Below are 17180 nucleotides of genomic sequence, written 5' to 3' on the forward strand. Positions count from 1 at the left end.
CTCCTTTCCTCTGTCTCCTACAAGGGCAGCTACCCAGTTGTATTAGCAACACTTTAACCTTAGAGAGCCAGAAGCATCACCTTCTGAATGGGCCCCATCCAGAGTCTGATAAAGGGCCCGCCTGGTGTTGACCACTTACCCTGCGGGGCTAACTGGCTTCAGTTTTCATTTGGTAGTAGCAGAGATGATGCTCACCCTCTTCTCTGCCCGTAGTTTGATTTAGAGTAGGAAGGGCCCTGGGAGAACATCCGGCCCGCCACTCACTGGGTCCTTATCTCCTCCGCTGGAATAGAAGCTAATGGGAGGAGGGATTGTTTCTTGTACTTGTATCTCCAGTGCCCAGCACTGTGCCTGCCACCCAGTAAGCAGTTAATAAATAGCATTATTAACTATAAATATTATTAATAATAAATAATATTGATAAATGTTATGCAAATATATCCATAAATACTTGTTGATTATAAATCACTGAACTTTGAAGTCAAGAAGACCTCCTTCCCACCAAGGTCTCCAAGAAAATGGAGGTTCAAATTCTGCCTTCACTCTGGAGAACTGCTTGAACCTGGAAAATCATACACGCTTTTGGGCCTCAGTTTCCTCATCTGTAAAAACAGGGATGACTAGCACCTGCTTCACAAAGCTGATTGGAGGGTCAAGTGAGATGACAGGGTCATGGCTTTGTATTCTAGAAGGAATCTCGGAGTCCATCTGGTCCAAGATAAGGAAACTGAGGCCCGGTGTCAGGGTGTCTGAGACAGGATTTGAACTCAGATCTCCAAATCCAGCACTCTTTACATTGTACTGTGATGCCTCAGACTCAAAGCCGATTCTCCTTCCAGTGCGTCACTCCTAGCGTGCCCTAAGGCAGGTGTGTTGCCCCCGTCTCCATTTATACACAGAATCATCAGAGGGCCTTTGGGGTCTCACTCCTCATCCATGCTGTGCCTTTTTCTGTGTCCCAGGGCAGTGAGATCCAGGACCCTGCCTACGTGGACAGTGAGAACGCCCTCGGAGAGTCCGACCTCTTTCCTGAGGACGAGGCCATGACGCTGGCCCAGCACGACGTCCTCCATGAGTCTGACATGGATAGCGCCATTGACAGTGCCCCCAGTCTGGAGGTGTCTGACATGAGTCCGGGAGAGGAGAAGGACGGGGTTCTCGGAGGCCTCTTTCTTCCAGGTGACAAGTAAGTCCAAGGTCCAGGCCAGAAGAACAGCGCCTAGGGCTGATGAAGGCCTCTCCTCATCAGGTCCCAGAGAGAAGGATTCCTTCTTCCCTTTCCTGTTGTGAGCTGATGAGCAGAGAGCAGTGCTGCTGCTGGGACGGGGAGGGAAAGGGAATAAGCATTATCTAGAACCTGCATGTGCCAACTATCTCATTAGATCCTCTCAACCACCTGTGAGATAGATGCTATTATTGTCTCCATTTTACAGCTAAGGAAACTGAGGCAGGCATGTTAAGTGACTTGCCCAGGGTCATACAGCTGGTGAGCATCTGAGGCCAGATTTGAACTCGGATCCTCCTGATTCTGCTGTGCCACCACCTTTGGAGGTGGGAAGAGCACCGGGTGGGCTGAATTGCCGAGCTGCCCATTAGTAGATGGCTAATGGTTGTGAAATCAGATCTAGGCTTGAATCCTGGCCCTTCTGCTTATTACCTGTGTGGCCTTGGACACATTGCTTCCCCTCTGTGAGTCTTGTTTTTTGCTTGTGTAAAACTGTGTCCCCAGACAAGGGAGTGAATTTCCCCGGGTCACACAGCCACGCTGGAGTCTGAACTCCGTCCAGACTGACTCCTTATCCTCTAGCACAGATGGGACAAGCGGGATCAGGAATGGCCTCCTGGGGAAGTGGTACTTGAGCTGAGGGCTGCACAGCAGAAGTGAGGAGACAGGAGGGAGGGCATTGCTGGCAGCAGTGGTGTTCATGAGAATCAGCGAGAGACAGGCCAGCGCGGCTGGACCAGAGGATCCGTCAGGGAGGGTGACGGTGATAGGTCTGCAGTTTCCAATGGTGCTTTTCTTGGTCTTCCAGGTCATTTATCCCCAACCCATCTGCAACATCCGATCTCTCCACACACTCAACGGCCTCTCTCATCAGTAACGAAGAACAATTTGAAGACTATGGGGAAGGGGAAGATGTAGACTTTAACCCCAGCAGCCCCTGTCCCGATGATGAAGCTAGAACCAATGTCTACTCTGACCTGGGGTCCTCCGTGTCTTCCAGGTGACTGGGCTGGGTCTGGGCTGGGAAATGGGACTGGATTAGGGTTTGGGGTTCAGAGAAGCAATGGGGGAGCAGGTTTTGTACCAAGGAAAACAAGACAGAGCTACTCTTGGAGAAGGCAGCCTGGTGCCTGGCCTTATGTAAGCTCTTAATAAATGCTTGTTGATGCACTGACCCACCCTCCTGCCTCATTTGAGACCTGCAGCTAGCAGCCTGGGCTGGGGCCAGCTCAAGCCAGCTCTCACTAATTGTTCAGTTTTCAATGGGACCATTTACATCTCAGAAATCAGTAACCCTGCAAATCAGAGCTTGATTTATTAGGTTATTTTTCCCCATTGTCTAGATTTAAGAAAGTGATGGAGAAAATGTTAATAAGACAAATTAAACTTAGAAGTGTGTCCAGCATACATCCCTCCCACCCTTCCAGACCCAGCTGCTAAACATTTACTAGCATATTCCTGATTCTAAGTGAGGGGTCTCAGGCTTCGTCACCTAGCTCTTTCTATAGTGGATGATCCTTCCTGGAAGTTGGGAGCAAGATGAAGACCTGAGTCTCTGTGACAGCTTTTTTGAGCCGCTAAGGTCTGTTTTCTTGTCTCCACCAATCCATCATCTAATACCTGGGAAAGACACCAACTGAAATTTATCTGGGGAAATTGCTGAGAGGCAAGAGTGCCTACTTAGACCTCAGACCTTGGTCCTCCTAACCTTTAAATGGGCATCAACCTACTTAACTCCCTTCCATTCTCTATCTCCAGTATATTGTAAGGATTCTAGATCTAACCAGTACCAAGGGTGATTTCTGTCATTGAACTGCTCCCAGGAGTTCTAGGGAGTTCACACATTCCTGAAGTGCACTCACTGAATTTGGAGTCAGCAGAGATGTAGATTCAAATCCTGTCCCGAATATTTGCTAGTTTTGTGAATGTAGGCAAGACATTAAATTTCCTCACTTATAATATGGAGCTTATGATGATAATAATAATAATACTTGTAGTGTATACCCCAACTGGGTTGTGAGAGGCAAATCCGACTGTGTGTTTGCATTTGTGAACTTAAAAAGTACTACAGTTATTGTTGTTTATGTTTATCATGGCCGTGTGGCCCCCTTGGCCCCTCAGCTCAGGAAGATGTTTTAACCAGTTAGATTAGGTAGATGATAAGTCAAGTCATCTCCTTCCTACCAACCAACAGCGCAGGACAGACCCCTAGAAAAACGAGGCACGTCTACAACAATGAATTGCTGGAAGTCTACTGCTCCCAGTGCTGTAAGAAGATCAGTCTGCTGAATGATTTGGAAGCCAGGCTAAAGAATCTGAAGGCCAACAGGTGAGCAAGCATTGGCCCCAGAGAGGATTTCTGGATTCTCTGGATTCAGGTGTGACCTGCAGGAACACGAATGAGAGGAGTGCATTCATTCCATTGGGCTCTCTCTTATCCTGGGCCAGCTAGGGCTTGTGTCTGCCCAGCTGGCTGGTCAGCTTGGTCCCTCCGATGGGTCTGGAGAGGGGACTTTGTTTAGCAGAGCATGGACTCTGAGGTCAGAGACTTTGATTTGAATCCCAGCATCGTTGTGTGATCTTGGGCAAATCACTTTACTTCCCTAGGATTGGGTTCTTGTATAAAATGAAGGGATTGGACAGGTGCCCTCTGAGGTGCCTTCTAGCACAAAATCTACAGTGCTCTAACCTTTTATCTTAAGATCTAACTTGGGATCTGTAAGTAGCTGAGAGCTTGAGCCACTGTGGTTGACCAGAGAGAAAGGTGGAACCTGCCTTTCCTGTACTAGGATGAGAAGGGAGTGGCCAGGCAAGGGCTTGGAGGTGGGAAAACACCAGGGAGAGTTCACAGAGCAGCAAATACAGTCCCACTTTATGTAGAATAACCAGGGAAGGAGCTTCTCCTTGTGTTATGTCAAAGATAATATCTGTGAGGCACCTTTCCCCCCCAAACCTTGATCCTGAATGTGTTTGATGGTCTGTTTTGCGTTAAGACCAACGCTGATCTCAGTTGTTTCTTCTTTCCTTTCCTCTAGCCCCAATCGGAAGATCTCTAGCACAGCATTTGGACGGTAAGACCCTGTCCACCTTTTGTGGATTTCTCTGGGACTGAGTTAATGTTTTGTTTCTACTTGTCTGTGTGACTTCCAGATAGCCCCTCTTCCCTCCCCTGACTTCTCTGTCCCACTCTCAGGCAGCGCTGCTCTGGATACTTAACAGTTGACATTAAGTAATGGGACATTCCAAGCATAAATGTCCCAACAGAAGTTTTCCTGACTGCGGCACAAAAAAAATAGCCTTGGTTCCATTCCCCCAGACTAACAGAGTCCTGAGTGAGAAGACTCAGCCATGTGAACATTGACGCTTGGCCAGAGATGTCACAAACTCTGAGTGTGGCCCTGTGAGGTGGTATACGTAGCTCCTGTCTTCAAGGGGCTCACAGTCTTGTGTTCTCTATTTTAAAACATGAAGTTTGTTTTGGTTTATTTGCTTAAGCAAATTTTTATCATCATTTTTAAAAATATATCCTTTCCTAGGGAAGTTTTCCATTATAACCAAAGAATTATTTTAAAAAGGAAAAGAGAAGAACATTCTCTTAATAAATGATTACCTTCCATTCCACTGATACACAGGCTGGTTCTTTCATCCCATGCATTTGGCCTTTCTGAAAGAGTCTTGTTTTTAAGGCTGATGGTAGGATTATTATATGGGAGAAAGAGCACTGTGTTTGAAACGCTGACCACCCATGTGAACCTGTGTCGGCCCGGGACCTTTCTGGCCCTCCATCTCCTCATATGCAAAAATGAGGACCTTCAGCAAGGCGACCACTAAGGTTCCTGCCACTTCTAAATCTATGCAGTCTGGTTCAGAGATCCTAAACTGTATTGATGTCTATTTGTGGCACCAAACACGTAGGGTATTTTGAGGTTCCTTAATCTTACTGGGTTCATAAAGGTATGATTTGTGGGTTTCTCTGAAGAATAACTTCCAGGAATGGGACCATAGAACTGGTCTGCTCACTCATTGGACTGGTGGTTCTCGACCTCCACAGCCATGACCATCAGAATAGTGGGTATATGCCCTCATGCTACCCCCCAGCTAGGGTTGGGCTGCCCCATAAGGATGGGAAGCTTTCTGGGCACATAACAGCAGCCCCTTCTGCCACCATGAACTTTAAGCATATACTGTAAGGTGGGTGCAGGGGCATCTTGGAGCAGTAGATGGAGAGCCGGCCTCAGGGCCAGGAGGACATGAGTTCAAGACCTGAGAGGCAGTTTCCTCACCAAGCAGCTCCCTAAACAGAGGAAATCGAGCCCAGTCTCTGTCTCTAACTCTAATTATGCTAAGCCCTGGGGAGAACAGAGAAAATCAGACTAGTTCCTGCCCTCCAGAAGTGTCCATTTTGACATTCACAGACAGCTCATGCACAACAGCAATTTCAGCAGTAGTAATGGCAGCACGGAGGACCTGTTCCGGGACAGCATTGACTCCTGTGATAACGACCTCACAGAGAAGGTGAGGGCAGGCTGGGTTTCCATCTGCAGCCTTGTTTCTCATGGGGTACTGGGGGCTTCCGAAGAGAATCTGAACTGTTTACCTTGAAGGATGGGGTGGGACATGGAAGGAACAACAGCTGCTGTAACAGTGGCATCCCAAGCCACTGGAAACCCCAGGGCACTGTTGGGAGTCTACGGGGAAGACAGTTCAGCAGGACTTTATTAAGTACCAACTGTGTATCTGATTGGGAGGGGCAGCAGGATGCACGTACGCACCTGCCCAGTCCTGCAGTGGGGGCCTGGGTTCCTCCTGCACTTTTTAGCCACACACAAGCCTGAGATGCTCTGTCCCCTCTGTCCACCCGCTCCAACTTCTTCCTGTTGTACGTAGGTGAGCTTTCTGGAGAAAAAGGTGACGGAGCTGGAGAACGACAGCCTGACCAACGGAGACCTGAAGAGCAAATTGAAACAAGAAAACACGCAGCTCGTCCACAGGTATTGACACACCCACCCTTCCTGAGAAAGGGGCAGGCTAGAAGCTGTGCCACTGGGGAAGGGGAGAGGACTGAAGAAGGGAGGATCTGGGCTGCTGGGGAAATCGAGGTGCAGACAGTCGGCCCCCGGCCCTTCTCCAGTCACCGAGGGCTTATAACAAGAGGGCAGGGGATAGAACACTGATGGCAAAAGAGCCGTATGAGCCCGGTGGCTGCCTCTCCGCAGGGTACATGAGCTAGAAGAGATCATGAAGGACCAGGAGACGACAGCAGAGCAGACCCTGGAGGAGGAGATCCGACGGCATCGGGAGTTGTTCAGCAAACTCGAGAAGGAAAAGGGCACGGAGATCGAGCTGCTAAACACAAGGTGAGTGTCTTGCTCGCTCTCCGGGCTCCAGTGAATCCGTGGCCTGTCAGTCCCACGGACAGTATTTGGAATATTAGACTAAATATCGGATTGCACATGTGGTGACTTAATATTTGCAAAGTACTTTGACCCTCACAATGACCTGGTGAGGTGGGTACCATGTGTATTAGCACCATTTTACAGATCAGAAGACCGAGACTTCAGAGCTTGCATTCTGTTTGTGACAAGAATGCCCAGAAGAACGTAAAACTCTTCTACATTGATAATTTCATGAATCCTGGCCATATCCCTCTAAGTTAAGAAGAAACAGGTTGATATCCCCATTTTAGAGCTTGGGAAATGACTTTCTCAAGGGCTCCCAGGCAGATGAGGGGCAAAGCCCCTGTGATTCTCTCCTCACTCCCAGCCCAGGATTTTCTCTGCTATTGAGTTTGGTTACATAGAAGAAACCAGAGGCTGATTAAAATCAGGAATATGTGTCTGCAGGGCTGGTGGGGTATCTTTTACCCTCTCCTTCCTCCTGACACGTTCTCTCTGATCTAGAGACGCCAGCCTCTTCCACCAGTCTTTTGGCTGGGGGCACTTTCTCTGTCTGTCCCTTGTACCTGGAACTCGCTCCCTCTTCCATACTGACTGCTGACCTCCCCTCTCTGGCTTTCTTTAAGTCCTAACTAGAATCCTAACTAGAATCCTGCCTCCTACAGGAAGCCTTCCCTAGCCCCTCTTAAGTCCAGTGACTTCCCTCTGTTATCTCCTATTTACCCTGTGAATTTACCCTCGCGTTTTCTGTACTGGTTTTCATATTGTCTCCCCCGTCAGACTGTAAGTTCCTTGAGGGCAGGGACTGACTTTTGCTTCTTTTTGTACCCCGGTGTTTAGCACAGACCTTGGCATATAGTAGGTGCTTAATAAATGTTTATTAAATGGAGAATGGCGTGGGATGATAGATTTAAAGCTATACAGGACCTTGGACACTTAGGCTGATCCCTTGTTTTCCAGATGAGGAGAGTGAAGCCCGGGGAGGGCCTGGTGACTTGTCCCAGGTCACATAGCTAATAAGCATGTGGGATTAGAACTTGGGTCTTCCTAGCACAAAGTCCAGCACCATCCACCAAGGCATGCTGCTTGTCAGGTCCATGGCACTGTCACTGGGGAATGGGTGTGGTTGGGAAGGGATTTGAGAGCACTGGACCTGGGTTTCAAATTCAAGACACTCATTACTTGAATGGCCCTGAGCAAGTCACATAAGCCCTCTGCCTGTCTCAATTTCCTCATCTGGAAAACAAGGATAGTAATCTTTATACTCCTTCCCTTTATGGCTTGGTTTGAGGACAGGCGTTCTTGGAGCGAGTCTCTTCTGTTTTCTGGGCTTTCATCCCCCCTCGTTTCAAACAGGGGGCTGGGTCCAGATGATGCCCCAGCGCTAATGTTCTCTGGTTCCCCGAGGTGGGATATTAGGAGAGCAGACCTTCTGAAGAGGGCTAGAAGTCACCTGGGCTTCCAGCTCTGTGGGTTGCCTTTGATGCTGAAAAGAGCAGCATTCGTCCTCTGCACAAAGGACAGTCTGGAATATTTCTTCTGCCCTCCCTGGCTCGGGCCTCCAAAGCTTGCCCAGTGCCTGGGTGGTCTGACTGATGCCCTTCCCAACCAGTGCCTGCATTAGGGAAGTCAGGCAGAGTGGCCGGTGGCCAGCCCTGGCTGCTTCCTCATTATTCATTAGTGTATATTTGAGTACACATTACTCATTACATTTGAGTATATTACTTGACAAGTATACATTACATGTGTGTGCATGTATATATATATATACATATATATATATTTGAATATGCGTTATATTGCTACAGTACAGAATGCTCCCCAAGGTCTTACTTCAAACCGTGGCCCTGCTGCAGAAATCACTGAAATGTCCTTTCCTTTTAGAAATCATTATGGTGCTTTGAACAGCCTGGCAGTGTGGACTTCGCTTAAAAGCGGCCGTAGTCCAAAGAATGCCCCCCCAAAAAAACTTGGAAAATTTAATATTTTTTTTCAGTGAAAAGCATTTTCTCTCACTATCCCCCTAGCCTCTTCCCCCTTGAAAAAGAAAAACAAAATCCTTGTTAACAAATAAATCTACATAGTTGAGCAAAACAAATTCCGTTCCCTCTCTGCTGGGAGGTGGGAAGCGTGTTTTACAAGGAGTCATGGTGGGTTCATTCCATTGGTCAGAGGAATTCAGGCTTTCAAAATTGTCTCAGTTCAAAAGAACTTTGAAGTAGTTGTGGTCACATTCAATTCTGACCACACCAAGAGTTAAAAACAATAGTGTTCCTACTAAGACGTATTCTTTTAAGATGATGTGGTCATACCATGTGCAAAATTAAATGTTTAGGTTTTTTAAGTCAAGTTTCTTTAGCAAATAAGGAAATACAGTTGAATATATATATTTGGCTATGCAAATATAAAAAATTAAAGCTTTAAAAAATTTTCTCAATTAACATGTAAACAAAAATTTTTAACCTTAAAAATTTTTTTTTGAGCTCCAAACTTTCTCCCTCCCTCCCTTTCCTTCCCCCTCCTTGAGAAGGCAAGCAGTTTGATATAGGTTATACGTGTTATACCTTGCAGACCAGAAAATCCCAAGAATAATAAAGTAAAAAAAGAATGAATACGTTTTTGATGAAAAGCCATGTGACCATGGGGAACACACGTTTCTTTAGAGTCAGAGAACCTGGATTTAAATCCCAACTCTGAGGAGTCCTCACTAGCTAAAAGTTCATGAGTCACTGGTTAAGTAACTCCCAAAGTTAGGAAGAATTGTCAAACCCAGGACTTCCTGAGTAAGTTCATCCCCTGGGTCCTGCCATAGCGCCTCTGGGGAAACAGTTATGATGGACCAGGATTTCACATTAGAGAGCATGTCCCCCTAGGCGCCTGGTGCAAATTGTCCCCCTGGGGACTAGTGGGTTTGTTTATTTACTTTGACAACCCAGATCCTATTTTTAATTTCCACTCTGGAGGCTGGGTTCCAAGAGTTCCCGTTATGTTAATCCCAGCAGCAGGCCCTCTCCCACCTGACTGCTCCCTCCAGTCCTCCTGGTAGAAGGCATTGATGCCCAGGAGAGCTCGGAACTGAGAACAGGGAGGCCACGCCTCTGGTCCCAGCATGACCACTGACCCCTGTGTGGCTATGGGCAAAAAACTTTTTCTTTCTGGGCTGCAGCTGCTGCTTTTATCGGATGAGTAGGGACTCCAGTGATACCTTGTCCACATTCTGGGGTTTGATGACACAGAGATCTGTTGTCAGACACAGCTTCTAGCCTTGCTGGAGTTGAATAACCTATATAATTCCTTTAATACCTCCAGGATCAGTCTGTGTACACACTTCACTGGGGCAGGTTGTGCCTCCTTTGGACAAAAACCTTAGTTTAATAAATGGTTGCACTGAGTTACTGGGGCTTTAAAAAATAAATCTCCCTTGGCCACCTGGGTAATAAACCCGTCAGAAATTAGCGAAGCTGATCCTCTGGCCTAGTCTGTATGGGAAAACCTTCCCAGCTCTATATACTGATACCTGCCAGAGTTGGCATTGTTTTTGAGATGCACCAGTGAGGCATCTGAGGAGAAACCCGAGGAAGGGGCATATTAGGTGGATGGGGGTCATGTAAAGTAACTTGTGAAGAGTGCCCCATGTTCAGGGCAAGGGAGAAGGCAGGAGAGGGTATTTACTACTGGAGAGATGGAATCAGAGACAACTTCCTGGAAAAGGTGATTTATTGTAGAAACCGAAAGCAGATGCAGCATTGGAAAATGGTTTTGATTCTGAGAGCCAAATCTGTTAAGCCTAAAGCCTGTTATTTGTTGTTTTAGGCATTTGGTCTCTTTTCAGGGAAGAAGTTACGTTTTGGGTCTAAATTCTGGAGTTGTGAGTCCATGAGTGAAACTGACATGGGTTTCTCTGCACCCCATCCCCTTGCCCCACCACTTCCTGCAGGGTACAACAGTTAGAAGAAGAGAACACAGAATTAAGAACCACAGTGACCCGTCTAAAGTCCCAGACAGAGAAATTAGATGAGGTGAGATACTTTTTTAATTAACACATTTTTTTGTTTTTATATTACTTGATTTCCAGATATTTCCCTCCTGGCTTTGGTGTTTGGGAAATTGTCAGTTGCTCTGTGGCACAGACAAGGCAGGATCTGGTGTGTAGGTGGATTGGGATGGGTGGAAGGGTCACGGATTTGGGATTTCTTCAGGGATGGTAGACAAGATTCCTTGGATGTTAGCTGACTCTCTCCCGGCTCCCTTCAGACATCAGTCCCCATGTCTTTTGGTAACAGTGTCCTATCTCTGAATGGACGGGGTGGCGGGTGTCTTGATCATTTCAGGAGCGGCAGCGGATGTCTGACCGGCTAGAAGACACCAGCCTCCGGCTCAAGGACGAGATGGACTTGTACAAGCGAATGATGGACAAGCTTCGGCAGAATCGGATAGAGTACCACAAGGAGCGAGAAGCCACTCAGGAGGTGGGTCACCTGCATTCAGGATCACCGAATGCTGGGGTCCAGTTGGTAAAGCATCACAACTCGGCCATCTGGGCTGGAGGTCTGGGATCCCCAAGAAGCCCGTTTAGTAGAGCCACTGTGGTGTGGGGGACTTAGAGTAGGAAAACCTGAGTTAGAATTCCGCTTTAGACACTCACTAGCTGCACGAAGCAGCCTGGACAAGTCACTTAACCTCTGTTTGCCTCAGTTTCCTCATCTGTAAAATGAGGGGCTGAACTAGAGGTCTCTTCCAGTTCTGTAATTCAGCCCTAGGAGGTAAGTAGTGTAAGTATTGTGATTGCCATTTTTTCAGGTAAGAGAAGAAATGCAGGCTCTATCCATCTCTAAATCTATGAGCCTAGTAATACTGTTACCCATGTTTTGTGGAACATGAAGTCCACAAGAATGGGACACAGTAGGTACATAATAAGTGCTTGTTACATCGAAATGAACTTAACCTGTTTGGGCCCTCATTCCTGCAGCTCATTGAGGACCTGAGGAAAGAGCTGGAGCACCTCCAGCTTTACAAACTGGACTGTGAGCGGCCTGGCCGGGGACGAAGCTCCTCTTCTAGCATGAGTGAATTCAATGCCAGGGCCCGGGAAATTGAACTGGAACATGAGATCAAGCGGCTCAAGCAGGTGAGTCAGGGACGGGTGGACTCCAGTGGGGTTGGGGCATGTGTCCATCCACTGCCTAACCTTCCCTTCCAAGATGGAGCAGAGAGAGGAAACAGCAGCCACAACCAGGGGCGCCAGGTTACAGTCAGCAGCATGTCTCGAGCCCCCACCAGAGCCTCACACCAGGCAAAGTGACAGGAGACTAGGTGGACAGATGGAAAAACGTCCTTCCTTGGCCTTAGGAGTCATATTAAAAAAAAGACCTAAAAGCACTTATAAACTTTCTTAGAGTGGAAGAAATTAAGAAAAAGGCAAACCGAGTGCCAAGAAACTAGGTGAAAGTAAGAACCGGCAACCACTCACCTTATTTCTTAACCTTAAGGTTTCCAAAGTGCTCTAAAGAAAGACAGTAGAAAAAATAGAAGATTTGGAATTCAAGGTCTTGAGTTTGAATCCTGGCTCTTTCACTTAGGATTAGTGTTTCCTCCTCTGGCCCCATGAGGTAGAGAGTTCAGTCTTCTCCCCATTTTTCAGGTAAGGAAACAGAGGCCAAGGGAGATTTTCATTTGCCCTACAGCTAGTAAGTCGCTGAGCTGGGGGTTCAGACCTGTCTCTTGACTTTTTCTCCATCACTGTCCCCTGCCCTGAAAGTCTCTCTAGAATCATGCTTTTCTCTGTTCTATTCCAACATCTTCAGTGGCCTCTCTGAGACTACAAGTTGCACAGAAGGTGCCAATCTGCATTGGTAGATGGAGTTCCCTCCCCTGGGACATCTTTATAACAGTGTCACAAGTTCAGTTCATAATTCTATCCCTATATACCATAATAGAGGGGAGACTGAGATCATAGAGTTTGAGTCTTAGTCGCTTTTTAGCTATGTGATTCTGAGAAGGCAGCCTCTCTCAGCCCCAATTTCTACATCTATAAAATAGGAATAATGATGATAGCCGAACCTCGTAGGGTGGTTGTCAGGGTCAAGTTAGGCAGTGTATGTACAATGCTTTGTAAGCTTTAAAGTTCCGTATAAAAGTTAAAGTATGTTATGTGGTGGTAGTGGTTGGTGTTCTTAACCGTCACACGCAGTATTAGGTGATTTTAAAAAAAAGAAACAACATAGTGGTGTAGAAGGTAGGGGACTGGCCTCAAGTTAGAAATATCTGGGTTCAGATCCCACTGTGACATGTACTGATTAGACGCCCCAGCTGAGATACTCTCTCTGAGCTCAGTTCCTCATCTGTAAAATGAAGGGGTTGGATTAGTCGGGGTCCGAGTTACTAAGATCCAGGGCCAGGCCTGGAGGAGGCAGGAGACATCTGCCTGAGAATCCCACCTCTGACACATTAGCTGTGTGACCACCGTGGCCAGATCACTTCCCTTCCCGAGCCTCAGTTTCCCCATCTGTAAAATGCAGTGCCATGATTGTGAGGATCAGAGGAGATGAAATACACTGACCTCCTTGTAAACGTTGAAGAGCTGGATAAATTGGAGAGGCAGTTCTGTGGATTGTCTCGCTCTTTCTAGTGGAGGGATTCTTAACCTGGAGTCTGTGACCTTGGATGGGAAAACAACGGCGTCTTTATTTCCACTAACCTCTAGCTGAAGTCTGTATTTTCTTCATCATGAATGTGGGCAGCAAACATGCTTCTGAGAAGGGCTCCCCTGGCTTCGCCGGACTGCTGCAGGGGTCCGGGACGCGGTAACAACAAAGAGCCCCTGTTCTAGAGAGAGCCTGGTGGGGAGGCCCTAAATGCAGCTCCAAGAATCTCCTGCCTTTGCACAGATGGTGTTTTCAGATGACTTCCCCAGAGCACAGCTGGGCACATTCCCATGGTGTGTTGGGCACGTTCCTTGGCTCAGTCCTCCCCTCTCTGCCGCTGGCCACAATGCCCCACCACGCCCCTTCCCTTCCCACTCCATATCATTACACTAAGCCAGGCAGGGCCTCTGGATCCAAAACTCACTCCACCCATGCTGAGTTGCCTGGAGAAAGGACAGAGAGGCGGATAGTAGCCACTCTGTGTCGGGAGCAAGATTCGAACTCTGGGCTTCTTGACTCTGAGGCTAGTATTCTAGCCATATGTTTTCACTTCCCAGGCAAGCGCCTCAACCCTATCTGGAACCCAGTATACCCATTCCCTTGGAAGGAGGTGAGGGGACCTGAGCTAAGGGCTTAAATTTAGTTGAACCCAGTTATTTCTTCTAGGAACTCTCCTCGTCTCTGCCTCATGAATTCCTTGTCCTCCTACAAGACACATCCCAAGTGTCACCTTCTACAGGAAGCCTTCCCTGGTCCCCTGAAGGGCCAGTGACCTCCCTCACTAGGGTACCTCACTGTATTTATTCCTTCTATATTTATGTGTATGCACACTGTCTTCCCAGGAGAACAGAAGCTCCTTGAGGGCAGGGACTGTTTCCCTTTTGTCTCTGTATTATCAGTGCCTAGCACAGTGTCCAACACATAATAGGTACTTTATGAAATACTGTTTGGTTGATTGATTGGAAATTATCTCCCTCTCAGAAGACTATAAACTCCTTGAGGACAGGGACTGTTTTCCTTTTGTCTCTGTATTATCAATGCCTATTGTGGCATATAGTAGGTGCTTTATGAACTATTGACTGGTGGAAGTTTACCCCCTTCCAACAGAGTATAAACTCCTTGAGGACAGAGACTGTTTCCTTTTTGTGTCTGTATTATCAATACCTAGCACAGTGCCCACCACACAGTAGGTGCTTTATGAAATACTGTTTGGTTGATTGAGGGCAGGGACTTTCATTTCAGGGGCTGAATCTCAAGCCCCAGTTCAGTACCTGGCTCATAGTAAGTGCTCAGCCCTTATTGATTGACTGATGATCTCTAACTCTTCTCTTTCCTTTATGCTTTTGACAGGAAAACCAGAAGCTCCGAGATCAGAACGATGACCTGAACGGGCAGATTTTAAGTCTCAGTCTTTATGAAGCAAAGAATCTCTTTGCCACTCAGACCAAGGCCCAGTCTCTGGCCGCGGAGATCGACTCAGCCTCCCGGGATGAGGTGAGGACAGGCTTAGTCCCTGAGGAGCCCCAGTGCTCCCCACTGGATCCTTAAAAGAAAGGCATTTCTTCAAAAAGAAAAGAAAAAAAGCACATCAGCCCCTGGAAATGTGTTAGTGCTCTGATAGTGTTCTGAAAGTCTTAGAAGCTTTCTTGTCCCTGCAAGAGACAAGGGGGCAAGACTGGCAGATACCACACTTTGCCAAGAAAATTCAAGTTAAAGTGATTCTGAGTCACAGGCGCATAGATCTTGAGCTAGAAGAAACTGAACCCCTTCATTTTACAGATGAGGAAAGTGAGGCCTAGGGAAGATGCATAGGACATAGATTTCGAGCTCAGAGGCCTTCTTGTCCAAACCCTTCATTTTCAGAGATGGGGAAACAGGCTATGTCACAAAGTTAGAGAGTGTCAAGGGCGGGATTTGACCCCAGGGGCTCCTGTCTTCAAGTCAGCATCACAGTATGTTTAACCTGAATTTTGATAAATAACCATAGCAATTCTCTTTCAATCTGCTCTATAGCCCAGGAAGTTATTGCTTCCTCTCAAAGCTGTTCTCTTCCTCTTTACCCTCCCCCTCACCCCCCAGGGTTTTATAAATGCATTCTCTTTTTTGTAGTGTTGATTCAGAATTGGTTTTCTTTTTGACCCTTTGCCTGGGGAGGGGCTGAAACTACCATCGTCTTAAGTTTGGGATCTAAATAATGATAATTTATTAAAATAATTTAATAATTGCAACAATTTTAAAATACATTTTTATTTACAGATCTCTTTTGTTTTTGCATCACTGACATCCCTTTCCAGGGATCATTTTACTAAAATGTCTTTTTCTTCCCCTGCCCTTAAACTAAAAAACAAGAGGCAGGCATCTCCCTACTGGGCTAAGGCTACTAAACTTGCCAAGCCTTGTGGCCTTGGATAACTCACCTAGTCTCACTGATTCTTAGTTTCCTCAGCTGTAGATTGAAGGGATTGGGCCAGATGGCCTCGAAGGTGCTTCCTAGCTCCAGATTTACTTCCTCAGGCCCCTGTAGCCCCAGAAATACCGCTTGATGTCACAGCAATGATCCATTTCAGGGCTAGGAATAGTTTTAGGTTCCTGACATAAAATTCTTAACCAAAACCATGTGTTTCAGTGTTTTTTTTAAAACATAGGAGGACTTTTGACTCCTTTCCCCAAGTTAAAAGGAAACCTTATCCCACCTGATCAGTCCATTGTGACTCATACTTGGCTTGGCTTTTTTGGAGACCTAGTTTGCTTCAGCCGAGGTCTGTAAGCTTGTGCCAGTCAGAACAGGGGAAGATACTTGGCTTTGCTCGCAGAAGGCTGGGTTTTCATTGGGCATCTCTGATGTGTCCCCAACAGCTTATGGAAGCCCTCAAAGAACAAGAGGAGATCAACTACAGACTGAGACAGTATATGGACAAGATCATTCTCGCCATCCTGGACCACAACCCGTCAATCCTGGAGATCAAAAACTGAAAGGAGATGTAGGGGTCGAGGTGGGAGTGGGACCAATCAAGAGCTTGGGAGAGCAGCAGCCACCCAACACCTTCAGCACATGTCACTGGATTTAAGAGTCACTAATACTGTAAATGTCTATACATACAGCCATGTGTGTATGTGTGTGTATAACTGGGTATGAAAGAAAATGAATGTGTGTGAATGTTGGTATTAAGGATGGTAGGGGGTTGATCCTTTAGTTACAAAGGTCTGCTTTGGTTAGCTTTTCATGCACTTTGTTCTACCTTTGCAGGAAAGAGGGTTGGCAGAGGGAATAAGAGATCATTATTGTAATAACAATACAACTGGAAACTTGTGTTTTCGATATTGGATGAAATGACTACCTCTGGTTGTAAGGATTTTTTAAAGATCTATCTCTATTGTTGGAGGTGCCCCGTTACCTCCTAACAGGATAGAAAACAAAGCAATGACTTTTGCAGTAACTTGAATACCTAGCAGCCTTGTGACTAGGATTAACTTGATGCCATTCTCCCTTTGCCTTCACCATTGGCACATCCTGCCAGGGCACAGATATTTGGGCCAAGAAAGAGAAGTTGGTCTTTCAGTAGAAAATCATGGAGGAGAAAGTCACTGCTTCTGATCTTTGGTGTGTTTGGGGGTAGAGGGTTTATGACTACCATAATCACTTGCTGGCAAAGAGTGGTTTGTCACTTAATGTCTACCTCTCCATTTCACACACCATTCGTAATGACTAGTGACTGGTACTGGGTTGGTGTTTGGATGGCTTTGGGTCTCATGAGCATTAAGCAGCTGTTTCTACAACTTAACCCCAGTTTTCAGGGGACTTAGAATTCAAGCTGTTTAATTTCTTTTTGGGTGGACTCTTGGCCTTTATTTTTTAAGGTTTCTCTTGCACTCCTACATTCCTACTACCTCCCCCTTTGTTTCTGTTTCTGTGTG

General features: G+C 46.7%; 1 protein-coding gene across 2 annotated transcripts in view; it reads left to right on the plus strand.

Moving 5' to 3' along the window:
• Positions 1-17180, plus strand: part of RAB11FIP4 (RAB11 family interacting protein 4) — a 178806-nt gene extending 161626 nt beyond the window's left edge. For both annotated transcript variants that reach the window (XM_069089871.1, XM_069089872.1), the window contains 12 exons: positions 963-1186; positions 2034-2225; positions 3420-3554; positions 4261-4296; positions 5641-5740; positions 6113-6216; positions 6442-6582; positions 10559-10640; positions 10953-11090; positions 11591-11749; positions 14616-14759; positions 16122-17180. In XM_069089871.1, coding sequence (XP_068945972.1) covers positions 963-1186; positions 2034-2225; positions 3420-3554; positions 4261-4296; positions 5641-5740; positions 6113-6216; positions 6442-6582; positions 10559-10640; positions 10953-11090; positions 11591-11749; positions 14616-14759; positions 16122-16238 — 1572 coding nt within the window. In that variant the 3' untranslated portion in view covers positions 16239-17180. The remainder of the gene's footprint in view (positions 1-962; positions 1187-2033; positions 2226-3419; positions 3555-4260; positions 4297-5640; positions 5741-6112; positions 6217-6441; positions 6583-10558; positions 10641-10952; positions 11091-11590; positions 11750-14615; positions 14760-16121) is intronic.

This window comes from Petaurus breviceps, unplaced genomic scaffold (assembly GCF_028583685.1).
Source record: "Petaurus breviceps papuanus isolate PSGF00001 unplaced genomic scaffold, PetGlider_PUasm1.0 186, whole genome shotgun sequence".
Classification (NCBI taxonomy): Eukaryota; Metazoa; Chordata; class Mammalia; order Diprotodontia; family Petauridae; genus Petaurus; species Petaurus breviceps.